This window comes from Macaca thibetana, chromosome 5, assembly GCF_024542745.1.
Source record: "Macaca thibetana thibetana isolate TM-01 chromosome 5, ASM2454274v1, whole genome shotgun sequence".
Lineage (NCBI taxonomy): Eukaryota > Metazoa > Chordata > Mammalia > Primates > Cercopithecidae > Macaca > Macaca thibetana.
Genome location: NC_065582.1, coordinates 161,595,759 through 161,608,313, shown reverse-complemented (window position 1 = coordinate 161,608,313; position 12,555 = coordinate 161,595,759). Strand labels below are relative to the sequence as shown.

At 36.9% G+C, this 12,555-nt stretch overlaps 1 protein-coding gene across 3 annotated transcripts in view; it reads left to right on the top strand.

Annotated features, from left to right (window-relative positions):
• Window positions 1–12,555, top strand: part of ZCCHC4 (zinc finger CCHC-type containing 4) — a 56,502-nt gene that overhangs the window by 29,115 nt on the left and 14,832 nt on the right. For 2 of the 3 annotated variants that reach the window (XM_050790701.1, XM_050790702.1), the window contains 3 exons: window positions 3,102–3,174; window positions 7,068–7,218; window positions 8,838–8,938. In XM_050790701.1, the coding sequence (XP_050646658.1) occupies window positions 3,102–3,174; window positions 7,068–7,218; window positions 8,838–8,938 (325 nt within the window). The remainder of the gene's footprint in view (window positions 1–3,101; window positions 3,175–7,067; window positions 7,219–8,837; window positions 8,939–12,555) is intronic. The other variant, XM_050790703.1, reaches the window with a different exon arrangement.

The following is a 12,555-nucleotide window of genomic DNA, read 5'->3' as shown; positions in this document are numbered from 1 at the left end:
GTTCTATTGGGGATATCACAGCTCAGTTTTTTTGATAACGTAGTCTGTTACTGAGTCAGTTCTATAGAAAGTCAACACTAAAGAGAGAGCTGGTTTATTGAAACACATAAGTTGCTGGAATTCTCTGAGGCTGTTACCTGTATTTTCAGCATGGCGGAGTGTGTGGTTGGATTTCTCATAAAGACCACAGTTAAATCAGAAAAAAAAATCTGCGTAGTATAGAGTGACAATGAGTAGTTTTTTGGCACTTTGACTTTGGTTTCTTGGTGCCTTACAACAGGTTTATCCAAGGTTGGAGAACTGCCTCAAACTCCAGTGTTCTCTATAGATGTGCTATAAATATGTTTTTTAGGGGGTAGAAGATACGAAGTTCACATTTGCTAAGATGGATTTCTATATGCTCTAATTTTAGCATGAAAGATGTGAAACTCTATTTGGCAAACTATTATCCAAATAAAGTTATGTCAAAAAATGAATTTCTTAGGTTCATTTCATGAACTAATTTTATTCAGCTCTTGATTACATTTCCTGTGTGTAGAGCATGTTTCACACTTGGTAACTGACTCTCATTTAAAGAGAATGAATGGCCAAATGAATGTCCTTTTGAGCATTTTTCAAGTGCATGCATTTCTGATTGGTTTTGTTTGCGTTATTCAATGGAGAGAATAATTCTTTGTGGCCAATTTCATTTTAAGAGGGCAAAGTTGAGTGATTTTTCATAATTTAAAATATGAATAATTATGCTCTCAAATTATGTATTTGATGGAAACTTAGAACTGAAATCTTCGCTTTTCTTTCTCTCTGCCTCTGCACACTGCTGCCCAGAATGTTTTGGACAGGTGTGCTGTGCTGAATTTCATGTAAATCAAATTTTCTTTTTTTAATTTTTAAAACTGGCTATTGTATCTTTGTGAAGGAATGAAAATAATATGGATTAAGTTAAAAAGGGATTGTATTTTCCTTTGGTCATACTCATAAAGCAGTGCAAGAGAGAAGAAAACCCTCAAATGATACCATGTTTACACATGGCTGTACTAGTACTAATACACTCTTTTTTAAAGGCAGTTATGTGAGATTTAGTTAAATAGGAAGACATATTTGTTTAATGGTCATTTGACATTGCCTACAGTCAATTTTTGGAATGTTCATTAGGTTACAGTATATAGTTTAAATATTTTCCAGTTATCTAAACCTTTTATTTCTTCAGCGCAAATTTATATTTTAGGAAATGTGCTAACAGTGTCTTAAATGACATTAAAGGATATTACACCGAGAATGGTTGGCAGCTCTTTGTCCATCTCCACAGAACAAGAAGAAAGAGGCTTGGATTATTTTTGGTGAACATAAACATAATTTCTTAATATTAGGGGCATTAAGGCATAAATATTTACAGCTGATAATTATTAAAATAACAGTAACAGTACTTAACATTTTAGTACATGCTATGTAGCTGGCATTGTATTAAGTACTTTACATACATTATCTCATTGTTATCCAGTCCTATGTGGTAGAAATTATTACTTTTACCATTTTATGGATGAAGAAAGTGAGGCTCAGAAAGGTTAAATAACTTACTAAGGATACCCAGTCAGTAAGCGAGAGACACACAGTTTGAAACCAGACCATCCGACTATGGAGCCTGTGCTGTTAGCCACAGTTAATGGGAAGAGGATAAACCAGTGCTGCCCTTACATTAAATACTCACCATGGGCGACCGATCAGTTACAGACAGTAATGGATAACTGAGTAGAAACACAAGCAAAGAAGTTGCCAGTATCATGATTCGGTTCAAGAAGTCGTAGTAAGTAAGGATGTGTCTCAGATTTTTTTCAGTTTTTTCACCAGGTTACAAATTCCCAAGAAGGAGGATGTGATTCATATGTAAATTATGTGTAATAAAATAGTTGAAGTTCAAAATCCTATTGAGATAACAAAGAGGTTTCTATATTGTATGGAAAACTGAGAAATCAGCAACACAGACATTAAGACAGTAGATACATAAATGGGGAAAACATATGGACAGACAGTACAAATACAGTTAAGAAATATAGAAAGTTCCGCCGTGTAAGTAATCAAATGCAGATTTAAGTCATAATATGATATGAGTTTTTCCTAGTAAATTAGCGGGAATTTATAAAATGTTAATACCCAAAGGTGGTACTCTCATTCACTGCCAGTGGCTTTTTAAAATACTGTGTTAGCAAAACAAAATAATTCTATCAGTAAATAAATATTCCTCTTTCCTCACACTAATTTAGTAAATATGAAATCCATATGCTTTTCCTATTATATTGAAAAGCATATTTTATTAAGCTAGCCTGCATTAGACAAAAAAAAATTTGTAATTTGTATTATCTTTTTTTTTTTTTTTTTGAGACATGGTCTGGCTGTAGCGCCCAGGCTGAAGTACAGTGGTGTGATCTTGGCTCGCTGCAGCCTCCGCCTCCTGGGCTCAAGCCATCCTCCCACCTCAGCCTCCCTAGTAGCTGGGACCGCAGGCATGCATAACCATGCCTGGCTGATTTTTGTATTTTTTGTAGAGATGGGCTTTTGCCATGTTGCCCAGGCTGGTTTCAAATTCATTAGCTCAAGCAGTCTGCCTGCCTCAGCCTCCCAAAGTGCTGGAATTACAGGTGTGAGCCACTGTGCCTGGTCTGTATTAAATACTTAAAAAAAATCACCTACAGAAGAAAATAAATGAACAGCTGTTGAGCAGAAATGTTGATTTAGTATTCTCCTTAAAATTATTAACCATGAGAGATGTATCTTAATTGCCAACCCATTGCAAGCTTAAATTGCATAATCATCTGTCAGTAACCTCATTGTTTATGTATAACCTCCTGGTACATAGGAACATGTGTGTTTTATATATGCGTATTCTGTAGTTTTACTACTGGTTAAACATGGGAAAATCATTTATGTTTGTTATTTATTCACTGTTAAAAATTACCTGAAATTTTTGGAAATTATTCTTTATTTCAAAAAACTAAAGAATGATGAAATTTTTAAAGTAAAGGTGTGATTTTTAGTTTTAAAATTTAGCTTATATTTGTTTACTCTATCGCTGTGACTGGGCAAATAACTCTGTAATTATTTTACAGGTATTCACAGTTTTATATGGAAGATAGCTTTTGCCATTATAATATGTTTAACCATCATTTCTTTGATGGAAAGGTAAGAGTTGTGACCATTATCTCATTGTTCTCTTATTGTGGAATAACAGATTTCAGAGTGCCTCCCTTGTTCTTTTGCTAAATTCCCTCAAGGTCAAATTGTGACTGTTCTACTATTTACTGGTATTTATTTTTGTTCTTTCACTGTTTATTGAGCACCTAGAGGTGATTTTATTATTCCCTTGTTAAGACTTCTCACTACTTTTTGGATGAAGGCCCATATTCTTAGAAGGCCCATGGGGCTCTGTGTGATCTGACCCCGATTTCCACTCTAGCCTCCCCTCTCCCTGTTTCCCCTTTGCTGTCTGTGCTCAGGGAACAGGGCTTTCATCTGGAACTGGTCAGACGCCTTTGCACCACAGGGAAGGCCCGTGCTGTTCCTGCTGGTTTCTGCTGTCTTTTGCCTTGATAACTTCCACTCATGTTTTAGAACTTTGTTCCAAATCACTTCTTCCAGCCTTCCCCGACCCCCACTCCCCAGAGGGTCAAGTTCTCCTTTGTAGACTTACCACACTGTAATTAAATGCATGTGTCAGGGCTGGGAGTGTACGGAAAATCTCTATTCCTTCCTCTCACTTTTTCTGCGAACCTCAAACTGCTCTAAAAACTAAAAGATCTTTAAAAATAAAAAAGGACAGCAGCTTAAAAAAAGCTTCTTTCAATATGAGGCTAATAATGTCACAGAATAAACAGCATAGTAGAGCTGATACATTTAGTTTGAGCTCTGTGTCAGGCCTATTATAAAATAAAATCTGTAACCAACCAAGTAATCACACTTGCCAGGACGCTGGCCAAAAATATTGTGAAATTATCAAGACACTTTGAAGCATACCCATAAATATATGCATATATATCAATTTTGTAAAAATTGTGAACCATGCTTACTATGTATTGTGCTTTGAGATATTAACTAATGATAGGAGGATGAAAACCAAGCAAGACTTTATAAAAGTCAGCATTCAGGAAATGAAAACAAATGTTAAATTGTTGGTTGGGATTGAAAAATGAGTCCCCTAATTTAGTAAGTATAGCACTCCTTCCATTTGAATCAATTTAGCATTGGGATATATATTAATATTTTTCAGCTGTGAAGCCATTAAAGCAAGGTATTGAAATAAACAGCAGTTATAATTAGATGTATTTCAGCTGTTTCCCAAAGCGTTTATATGGTTGGTAATCACTAAGAATTGAGAACTGTTGAGGTGAATGTGAAGGCAGGTGGGAATTGAAAGTCACTTGCCAGTGGATGATGAGGGACTTCTCAGCTGGGACAGTGGCAGTGAGAAAAGGAGAAGAAAGAACTGGGTTGTCTAGGCATTCACAGAGGCAGTGAGAAGACTGTACTGAGGGAGAAGTCCAAGCTGACTTGGTGGAATGGCCTGGATTTGTATTTTTTCATCTAAACAGAGGGAAGTGAAGTTTGGAAAGGTTGAGTCTGTGGGGCTGGTAGGATATTGATGTGGCGGTATCCAGCCTACTTGAAACCACAGGACCTTGACGTCAGGTGAGGTCAGGGCTGTGTCGTAGTAAATGAGGAAGTAATCGAGTTTGAATCACTGCTTGATGCTACACTAGTGAGTTAGGATTTTCTTGTTGTTTGTCTGTTTTAATACCATACTATGGTTTTGCTTTTTATTTTGAACCATAAATACAAAATAAGGATAAAATTAAATACCTAAAGGTTGGCTAGCAATTTTTTATTTTTTAAAAGGGTAACAGGTAATTAGGGTTTTTCTTCGAAACTCTTTGTAGCTTATAGGAAGTGTACAGCATTACCTTATAAGTTTCTACAATAATGGTTGGAAGAAGCTGCCAAGATTGAGCTCCACTTTATCTTCCCTGAAGAAAAGAGTCGTCCAGCTCAGGCTTTTCTTACTCTATATTTCAGCAGCAGCCCCTAAATAGCACTGCAGCTATAGAGATTGATCTGCAGAAACCCATTGTTTTAATGATTTTACTATCTGCCTTTTTTCTACCTACTCCTGGAGTCAAGTTTTTCACTAGAGATTTACCATCCACTAATCAATCACTAAGTATTTAAGTGTCCGCTCAGTGCCTGTGAGGCTGTCCAGGGTGCTTAGGAGAATAGAAGACTCTGCTAGTACACCTCAGCATTTTACAGTCCACTAGATTCAAAAGTGGGAGTTCCCCACATAGGATTTCTCATCGCAAATCATATATTATTTAAAAAATGTCATCGGCCTTAATGGCAAAGTCAGTTAAAGTATGTAGAGAGGATGGCTAATTAAAGTACCGGGCACTTTTTAAATGATAACTGAGATAAAGAGTCAAATTACTGTGAACATTGGTGGTGTAAGCAAGTATCTATTTCCTGTAGAAGATCAACATTAAGATAATCAGCAACTCGTGTTGGGCTATGATGCCATTGATTCTTACCTGGAAAAAAAATCCTTTAAAAATATTTTTAAAGTTAGGTTAGGAGCTAGACATCATTTACTTGTGTAATTTCTCTTTTCTACTTTTAACTCTAAGGAGTTTGAAGATTTCAATATCATCATCTGTGCTTTCAGTCCTTGTTCTTGTAAGCAGGTTAAGGAAGTGCCAGACAGCACTTGAAAAATGATTAACCTTCTTGACAAGTCATCCTCTGCTATAGGAGTTCCAGTAGGAAATTAATGAAGACTCTCCTAGGGAAAAAGGTTTTCCTCTTATCAGTGGGGTCTTCTAAATTGATTTAGCAGTAGAACAAAATATATTTTATTATAAAGTACATATAGGCTTATTAAAGTTTAAAATGCCATTAAATTTTTAAATCTCATGCCATTTTGTATACTGTGTTGACTTATTTTTGTAGATGAGTACAGTCAGCTCTCCCCATTTGTGGGTTCTGCATCTGTGGATTCAACAAACTGCAGATCAAAAATATTTAGGAAAAAAAAAGAGGGTGGTGGTGACTGTACTGAGCATGTACACTTTTTTCTTGTCATTATTCCCTAAACCATAGAGTCTAAGAACTGTTTATATGTCATTTACATTGTATTAGGTTATATAAGTAATCTAGAGATGATTAAAACTATATAGGAGGATGTGCATAGGTTAAGTACAATACTACAATATTTTATATCAGGGACTCCAGCACCTGCAGATTTTGGTATATGCGGGTGTCCTGGAACCAATCCCTCAGGGATACCAAGGGGACTGTACTTGAAAGCTACTTGCAAGTCAGTTGACTGGAGATACTGTTATATGGTATCTCTTAATAACTTCACCCATATCAAAAACCGTTAAATATCCCTGTTAATGTTTACTTTGCAATTACTAAAAAAGCTTAAATTAACCTTTGGGAAAATGTGTTAATAGCATGGTTTCATGGACCAGATGTGCTTTGTCATTTGTGAACTTTCCTTTTTTATTTACTTGCAGTGCATGTTCAAATATGTCTGCCTGATACTCAAAAACATGTGCATATTTAACTGGTAATTTGTAGCTGTTATTAAACGAACTCATGGCATTGGACAAGCCAGATAGGAAAACAATGTCTTCTCCGTCTTTGTGTCCCTAGTGCTTAGCACCATCCCGGCTTCTGTTTGTTGAATTGAATTTAACATTTTAGATGGTTTTCATGAGTAATGAGTTTCTTTTAGGACACTAAATTTAGCCTTTTAATTTAACCATTTGAAATGTGTAGTCTTCTGATAGTGCTGGTGTTTGAATTTGCAATTTTAAAAACCTGCTTATCAAGGAACCCAAAGATAAAATCTTTTGGGGGCAAAGAGAGGCTCCAGAATGTCACTGAGGGATGCTGCGGTGGCAAGATGACTCCGTGAAGTTTCCAGTATTAAGAGTGAGACTGAGTCTAATGCATTCTCCTCCAAGTAGGATGAAGTGCCTCTCTCTAGTCCTAATTTAGAAATGAATTTTTATTTGTTCCAGACTGCCCTTGAAGTCTGCAGAGCATTTTTACAGGAAGATAAAGGCGAAGGAATCATTATGGTGACGGATCCTCCGTTTGGTGGCTTGGTTGAACCTTTGGCTATTACATTCAGGAAGTTAATTGCTATGTGGAAAGAAGGTCAAAGCCAAGGTGTCTAATTTATTACTGCAAAGTAAACATGTATCTATGTATCTACTTCCTGTCAAATATTAGCTGAGCTCAGTGAATCAGAGCACTGATAGAATATACATGTCTTGAGTTCTCTTTTTAAAAACAGGTTTATTTGATGTTGCAGCAAACTTCATTATCATGATATACTTTGTATTATTCTAATCATGTGGATTTTTTTTAATGGCTTATAGGAAAAATACTGTGTTTTTGATGGGGATAATGGGACATTATGCAGAACAGCAGTGAACTGCTGTCATTCATTCAGTAAATATTTACTTAGTAGCCACTGTGTGCCAGGCACTGTTTAGGTACTGGGAATAGATTTTTGAACAAAGCTGACACATACCTCTGCCCTGTGGACCATACATTCCCTGTTCCTGAAGCCTGGCCCAGAACACTAAGAAGGCACTCAGCCTGAGGTCCAGGGCTCTACACTTTGCCAGGATATGAGTTTGGAGGTTAGACATCCCATAGACTGATTGTGGTTATCAGTACACAGATTCCCAGCCCTAGAGGTGGTCTAGTGGCTGGGGGTTATTATTCAGTTTAAAGTGACTTAGGGCTTCAAAGTATTTTATAAAATTATCTAATTAGTTGGTATATTCATTTTTTAGAAATATTTTCTAGCTCGCAAGTTGATAAATTTGTTAAGAGTGTCAGGAATTTTGTGATCATGCTTCTCCACTAATAGTGCTTTGGGAGACAGAATGCAAATGAAATATAAAATGTGACTGATATTGTTAAGTATTTCACTTATTTGCTGTTTTTAAGTCCACTAATTAAGAGTGGATAAAGTCAGTGTCATTGGGGAAGCAATAAAGAGCTTTGTGGGCTTGAATTCCTGTTCTGCCACTTATTAGCTGCGTTGGACTTGATAGCTTATGGCTTCAGTTTCCCTATCTGTAAAATGGGATAATATCTAATTCTAGGGATTATTGTAAGGAGACAGTAAATAGAAAATACTTATTATAGCTTAGTGTAAGCACTATGATTAGGCTTGCCTCTGAATTATGACTTTTCAGCCTGTTGGAGTTTTAGCTGTAATAGTGCTGTAATAAGTACTCGCCTATACTAGGTGCTTTGTAAGTAACAGCTGTGTTCCCTGTCTCTCACAAACACTAATTTTGGTAAAACTGTTTTTAAGAATCTTCCATGATGCAGTCAGGGTTGATTCATCCCTGAAAACTAAGATAAAGAGTTGTGGCAGAGCTGGAATTCACACCCAAGGCCTACTTACTGCCTTCTAGTCCAGAGGTCCTTCCACTACGTCATGACTGCCTTTGTGCCTCAAAAGTGACACTCCTTTTCTATTTTCAACTTTTTAGGTAACATCTTTGCCTTACCTAGACAATAGAAATATACATATGGGTTACTTTTACATACTCTTAATAGCTATATTTCAATTTAAAGGAATATTTCCACTGACCTTTGGGAATAGTCAGGTTTGAAATGGCACTCTGGTAAACATTTTCTGTTTTTGTATGAGATTTCAATGTGTTGAATCATTGCAATTTCTCATGCTAGCAGAAGTTTTTCTATTGTAACCTTCTATTTTTTCTTTAATTTACTATTATTTTTCCCTTCTTGTGATCCATTAGATGACAGTCACAAAGAACTACCCATTTTCTGGATTTTCCCCTATTTTTTTGAATCCCGAATTTGTCAGTTTTTTCCAAGCTTCCGGATGCTGGATTACCAGGTAGAGTACCTATTCTGTTTTCTCGCATGGTTGGGGAATGGAGATTCTACTTAAATAGGTATAAGACTATTCATTGATTTTAGTAAATTAAAATACAATGAGCTGTATTAAACACTAAAATTATACCATATGTAGCTCAGTCCAGTGGTTCCTAAATGTCTGTAATCCCTAGAGTGCATGTTGAAAATACAGATTGAGTACCAAAATAAACCCACTAAATCAAAATTAGAGGACAAAGCCCCAAGAAAAAATATCTCACCAAGCTCCTTGGGTGATTCTCAGTGTGCTGGGTTTTAGAGCGGCTGATTTAATCTTTCATCATCACTAGGAGATTTTGCAGCCCCCCAGGTTCATCATTATGAATGTTGGTTTCCTCTGTTCAGAGGGTAGAGAAAAGTAAATCACCTTTCTAGTTGGTGAAATGCCATGCATACTTTACTGCGTCACTCTTGGGATGTCAGGAGTGTCGGAGAAGGCAGAGATGGTTCTGTGTGAACGTGTTGATTCTGGGAAGAAGCTACTGGAGTGAGTAGACCTCCTCCTTCACAGCGATGCCTGTGGAATTTTCCCCATGCCTGAAATGAGAATGAGGCTTGTGTCCACAGTAGCTCCACCTGGCCTTTTAAGTTCATTCTGCTTTAAACTCCACTTTCCTGTAATTTTTTCCCTTGTGTTTGAAGTTAACCCTGTTGTTGCCATCACCATGTACGGTCTTCAGGCAGGTACCGCTTCCTTTTTTTTTTTTTTTTTTTTTTTTTTGAGACAGAGTCTCACTCTGTCACCCAGGCTGGAGTGTAGTGGTGCAACCTCGTCTCACTGCAACCTCTGCCTCCCAGGTTCAAGTGATTCTTCTGCCTTAGCCTCCTGAGTAGCTGGGACTATAGGCATGTGCCAACATGCCCACCTAATTTTTTTTCCCTGTATTTTTAGTAGAGACAGGGTTTTGCCATGTTGGCCAGGCTGGTCTTGAACTCATGGCCTCAAGTGATCTGCCCGCCTCAGCCTCTTAAAGTGCTGGATTACAGGCATGAGCCATTGCACCCAGCCTGCTTCCTCTTTTTGTAAGAGTTTTCTATTTGAGTTTTCTGAATAATCGACTAGCCTCTGATTAAGGCAGTTTTAGCCGTAAATGTCTTCACTTGCTGTTGCAAGCTGGCACTTGGTTCTAATCTTTCTAATCTTGAAGGTATATACCATTATGAAAATTATTTTAAAATTCTGAAAGAAACTGTTACCAAAAATGAGGGTAAAAGACTCTACCTGTGATTCCTCCCAAACAGCAGACACTATACTTTCAAAGTGTTCACTTTTAATCTTTTTTTAAAAGTACTTTTTACAGGTTTGTAATCATAGAAGGCAATTTTGAATTCTGCTTTCTTCACTATGTCTTATAAGTATACATTTTTAAACATAGCTACCCAATCTTTATGCTTTAATAACTAAATTATTTCATATGCAGGCTATTTATTATTCCCTACTTTTTGGACTATAGGTTGTTTTTACCTTTTAAGGTACTATAAATAACACTGCTATAAACACCTTTTATGCATATAGTTTTTTCATGTTTTATATAACTTGCTTAAAATAGATTTCCAAAACTGAGATTACTTTATCAAATATAATGGATTTTTTTTTATGGCTATTAAGTAGTATTAACAGGTTTTGTTCTAAAAGTGTGTAGCACAAGCTATTTTAAACTTGACCTCTTGAGCTCTGCTTTGGGCAAAATTTATATCGTAAGTTTTCTCAGAGCTCATTTAACTCCTTTTTGGGGCATCAGGTTTCCTGTTTCTTGTCTGAGGGATGCTTCTAATATAGACATTTGCAATGCAGAGATAGCCGACATATTCTAAAAATATTAACTGTGTAAACAGGTCCTAGTTTTCAGCAGCACTACTGCCTTTGGCAATGGATAATTATCTAGTGCAATGTTTGGCACACAGTAGGTGCCATGTGTATGTCAAATGGATAATTGAGTGAAAAGGCATGAACCCTAGAGTCAAAAAGGATCTGAGTTTTAATCCTGGTGCTGGCACTTACTTAACCCCGCTGAAGCTTATCTTACCTGTTAAATGAGTATGGCAATAATATAGCTATCTCTTAAGGTCTTAAGGATTTTATGAAATAATGCATGGAAAGGCTTAGCCCTGTCCTTAACACACAGCAAGTATTAAGTTTAGGTTCTTGCTGTCGGCATTGTCATCACCATCAGTGTCATTGTCATCATTCAGATAGTCCCAAGGTAGGGGTAAAACTCTTCCTCAGGTCCTTTTTTGATACATCTGAGAGATTAAAACTGCATAATTGTATAAGTTGGTGAAAAAGTAATTTTGCCATTAAAAAAAAAAAAAAATGGCAAAAACCGCAATTACTTTTGCACCAACCTAATAATTCGTGCCCTTAGAAAACTGTTGCATCCATATTTAGAGAGGAGTTTGTTTGTTTGTTTTTCCCCCACTATGGACAAGAGTTTGAAATGGTGAGAGGGCAAAAGAAGACAGATCCAGAATACAGCAGATGAGAGAGGCAACTTTGGAGTAACTGTCACTTGTTAGGCAGTCTGTGTTACTAGGACAGAACTTTTGGAAATATTAGGGTTCTGATTTTGAGAAATAGTTGCAAGGTCCAAGTGTGGACAATAATTATATACTTCAGTGTATTGATGAAGAAAGGTTCTGATTAGGTCATGTGTGTCTGACAGGCTAAAAAGCAGTCTTCTCAATAAAAAGAAAGCCAACCTTTGGAAAGAAAAATGAGAATAAAATCTAAAACAAAGCAAATTTGTTTTTCCTGATTCCTGCTAAAGGGAAGAACAGTACTGTGATTACATGCTCATGTTGGAGAAACTGATTTTGCCATATCTCCTCATGTATTTATAAACATTATTTGATGTACGTTCTTGGACAATTTTTCTATTTTTTGAAAATTTCTCTAGACCTATTACTCCTTTCTGAACATTTTGCTTTCCTCTTTTTCTTTTGTTACTTTAACTTCATTAAATTTTTTTTGTTGTTGTTTTTTGTTTTTGAGATGGAGTCTTGCTCTGTCGCCCAGGCTGGAGTGCAGTGGCACGATCTCGGCTCACTGCAAGCTCCGCCTCCCGGGTTTTCGCCATTCTTCTGCCTCAGCCTCCCGAGTAGCTGGGACTACAGGCACCCGCCACCACGCCTGGCTAATTTTTTTTTTTTTTTTTTTTTTTTTTTTTTTTTTTTAGTGGAGACGGGGTTTCACCATGTTAGCCAGGATGGTCTTGATCTCCTGACCTTGTGATCTGCCCGCCTCGGCCTCCCAAAGTGCTGGGATTACAGGCATGAGGAAAAAAAATTCTTTTAAATAGAGATGGGGGTCTCTGTATGTTGCCCAGGCTGGTCTCGAACTCCTGGGCTCAAGCAATCCTCTCACCTCAGCCTCCCAAAGTGATGGGTTTACAGGTGTGAGCCACCATGCCTGGCCTAACTTCATTTTGTGGTACTTTTTTTTCTTTTATATTAGCCTTCATTGAATGAAAACTTTGAGTCCCCTCTCCTCCTTCACAGATCTTTTCCCATAGACCTTGATTAGGCCTTTTTTTTTTTTTTTTTTTTTTTGCCGGGGGGGACATCACCTGAGATGATTAT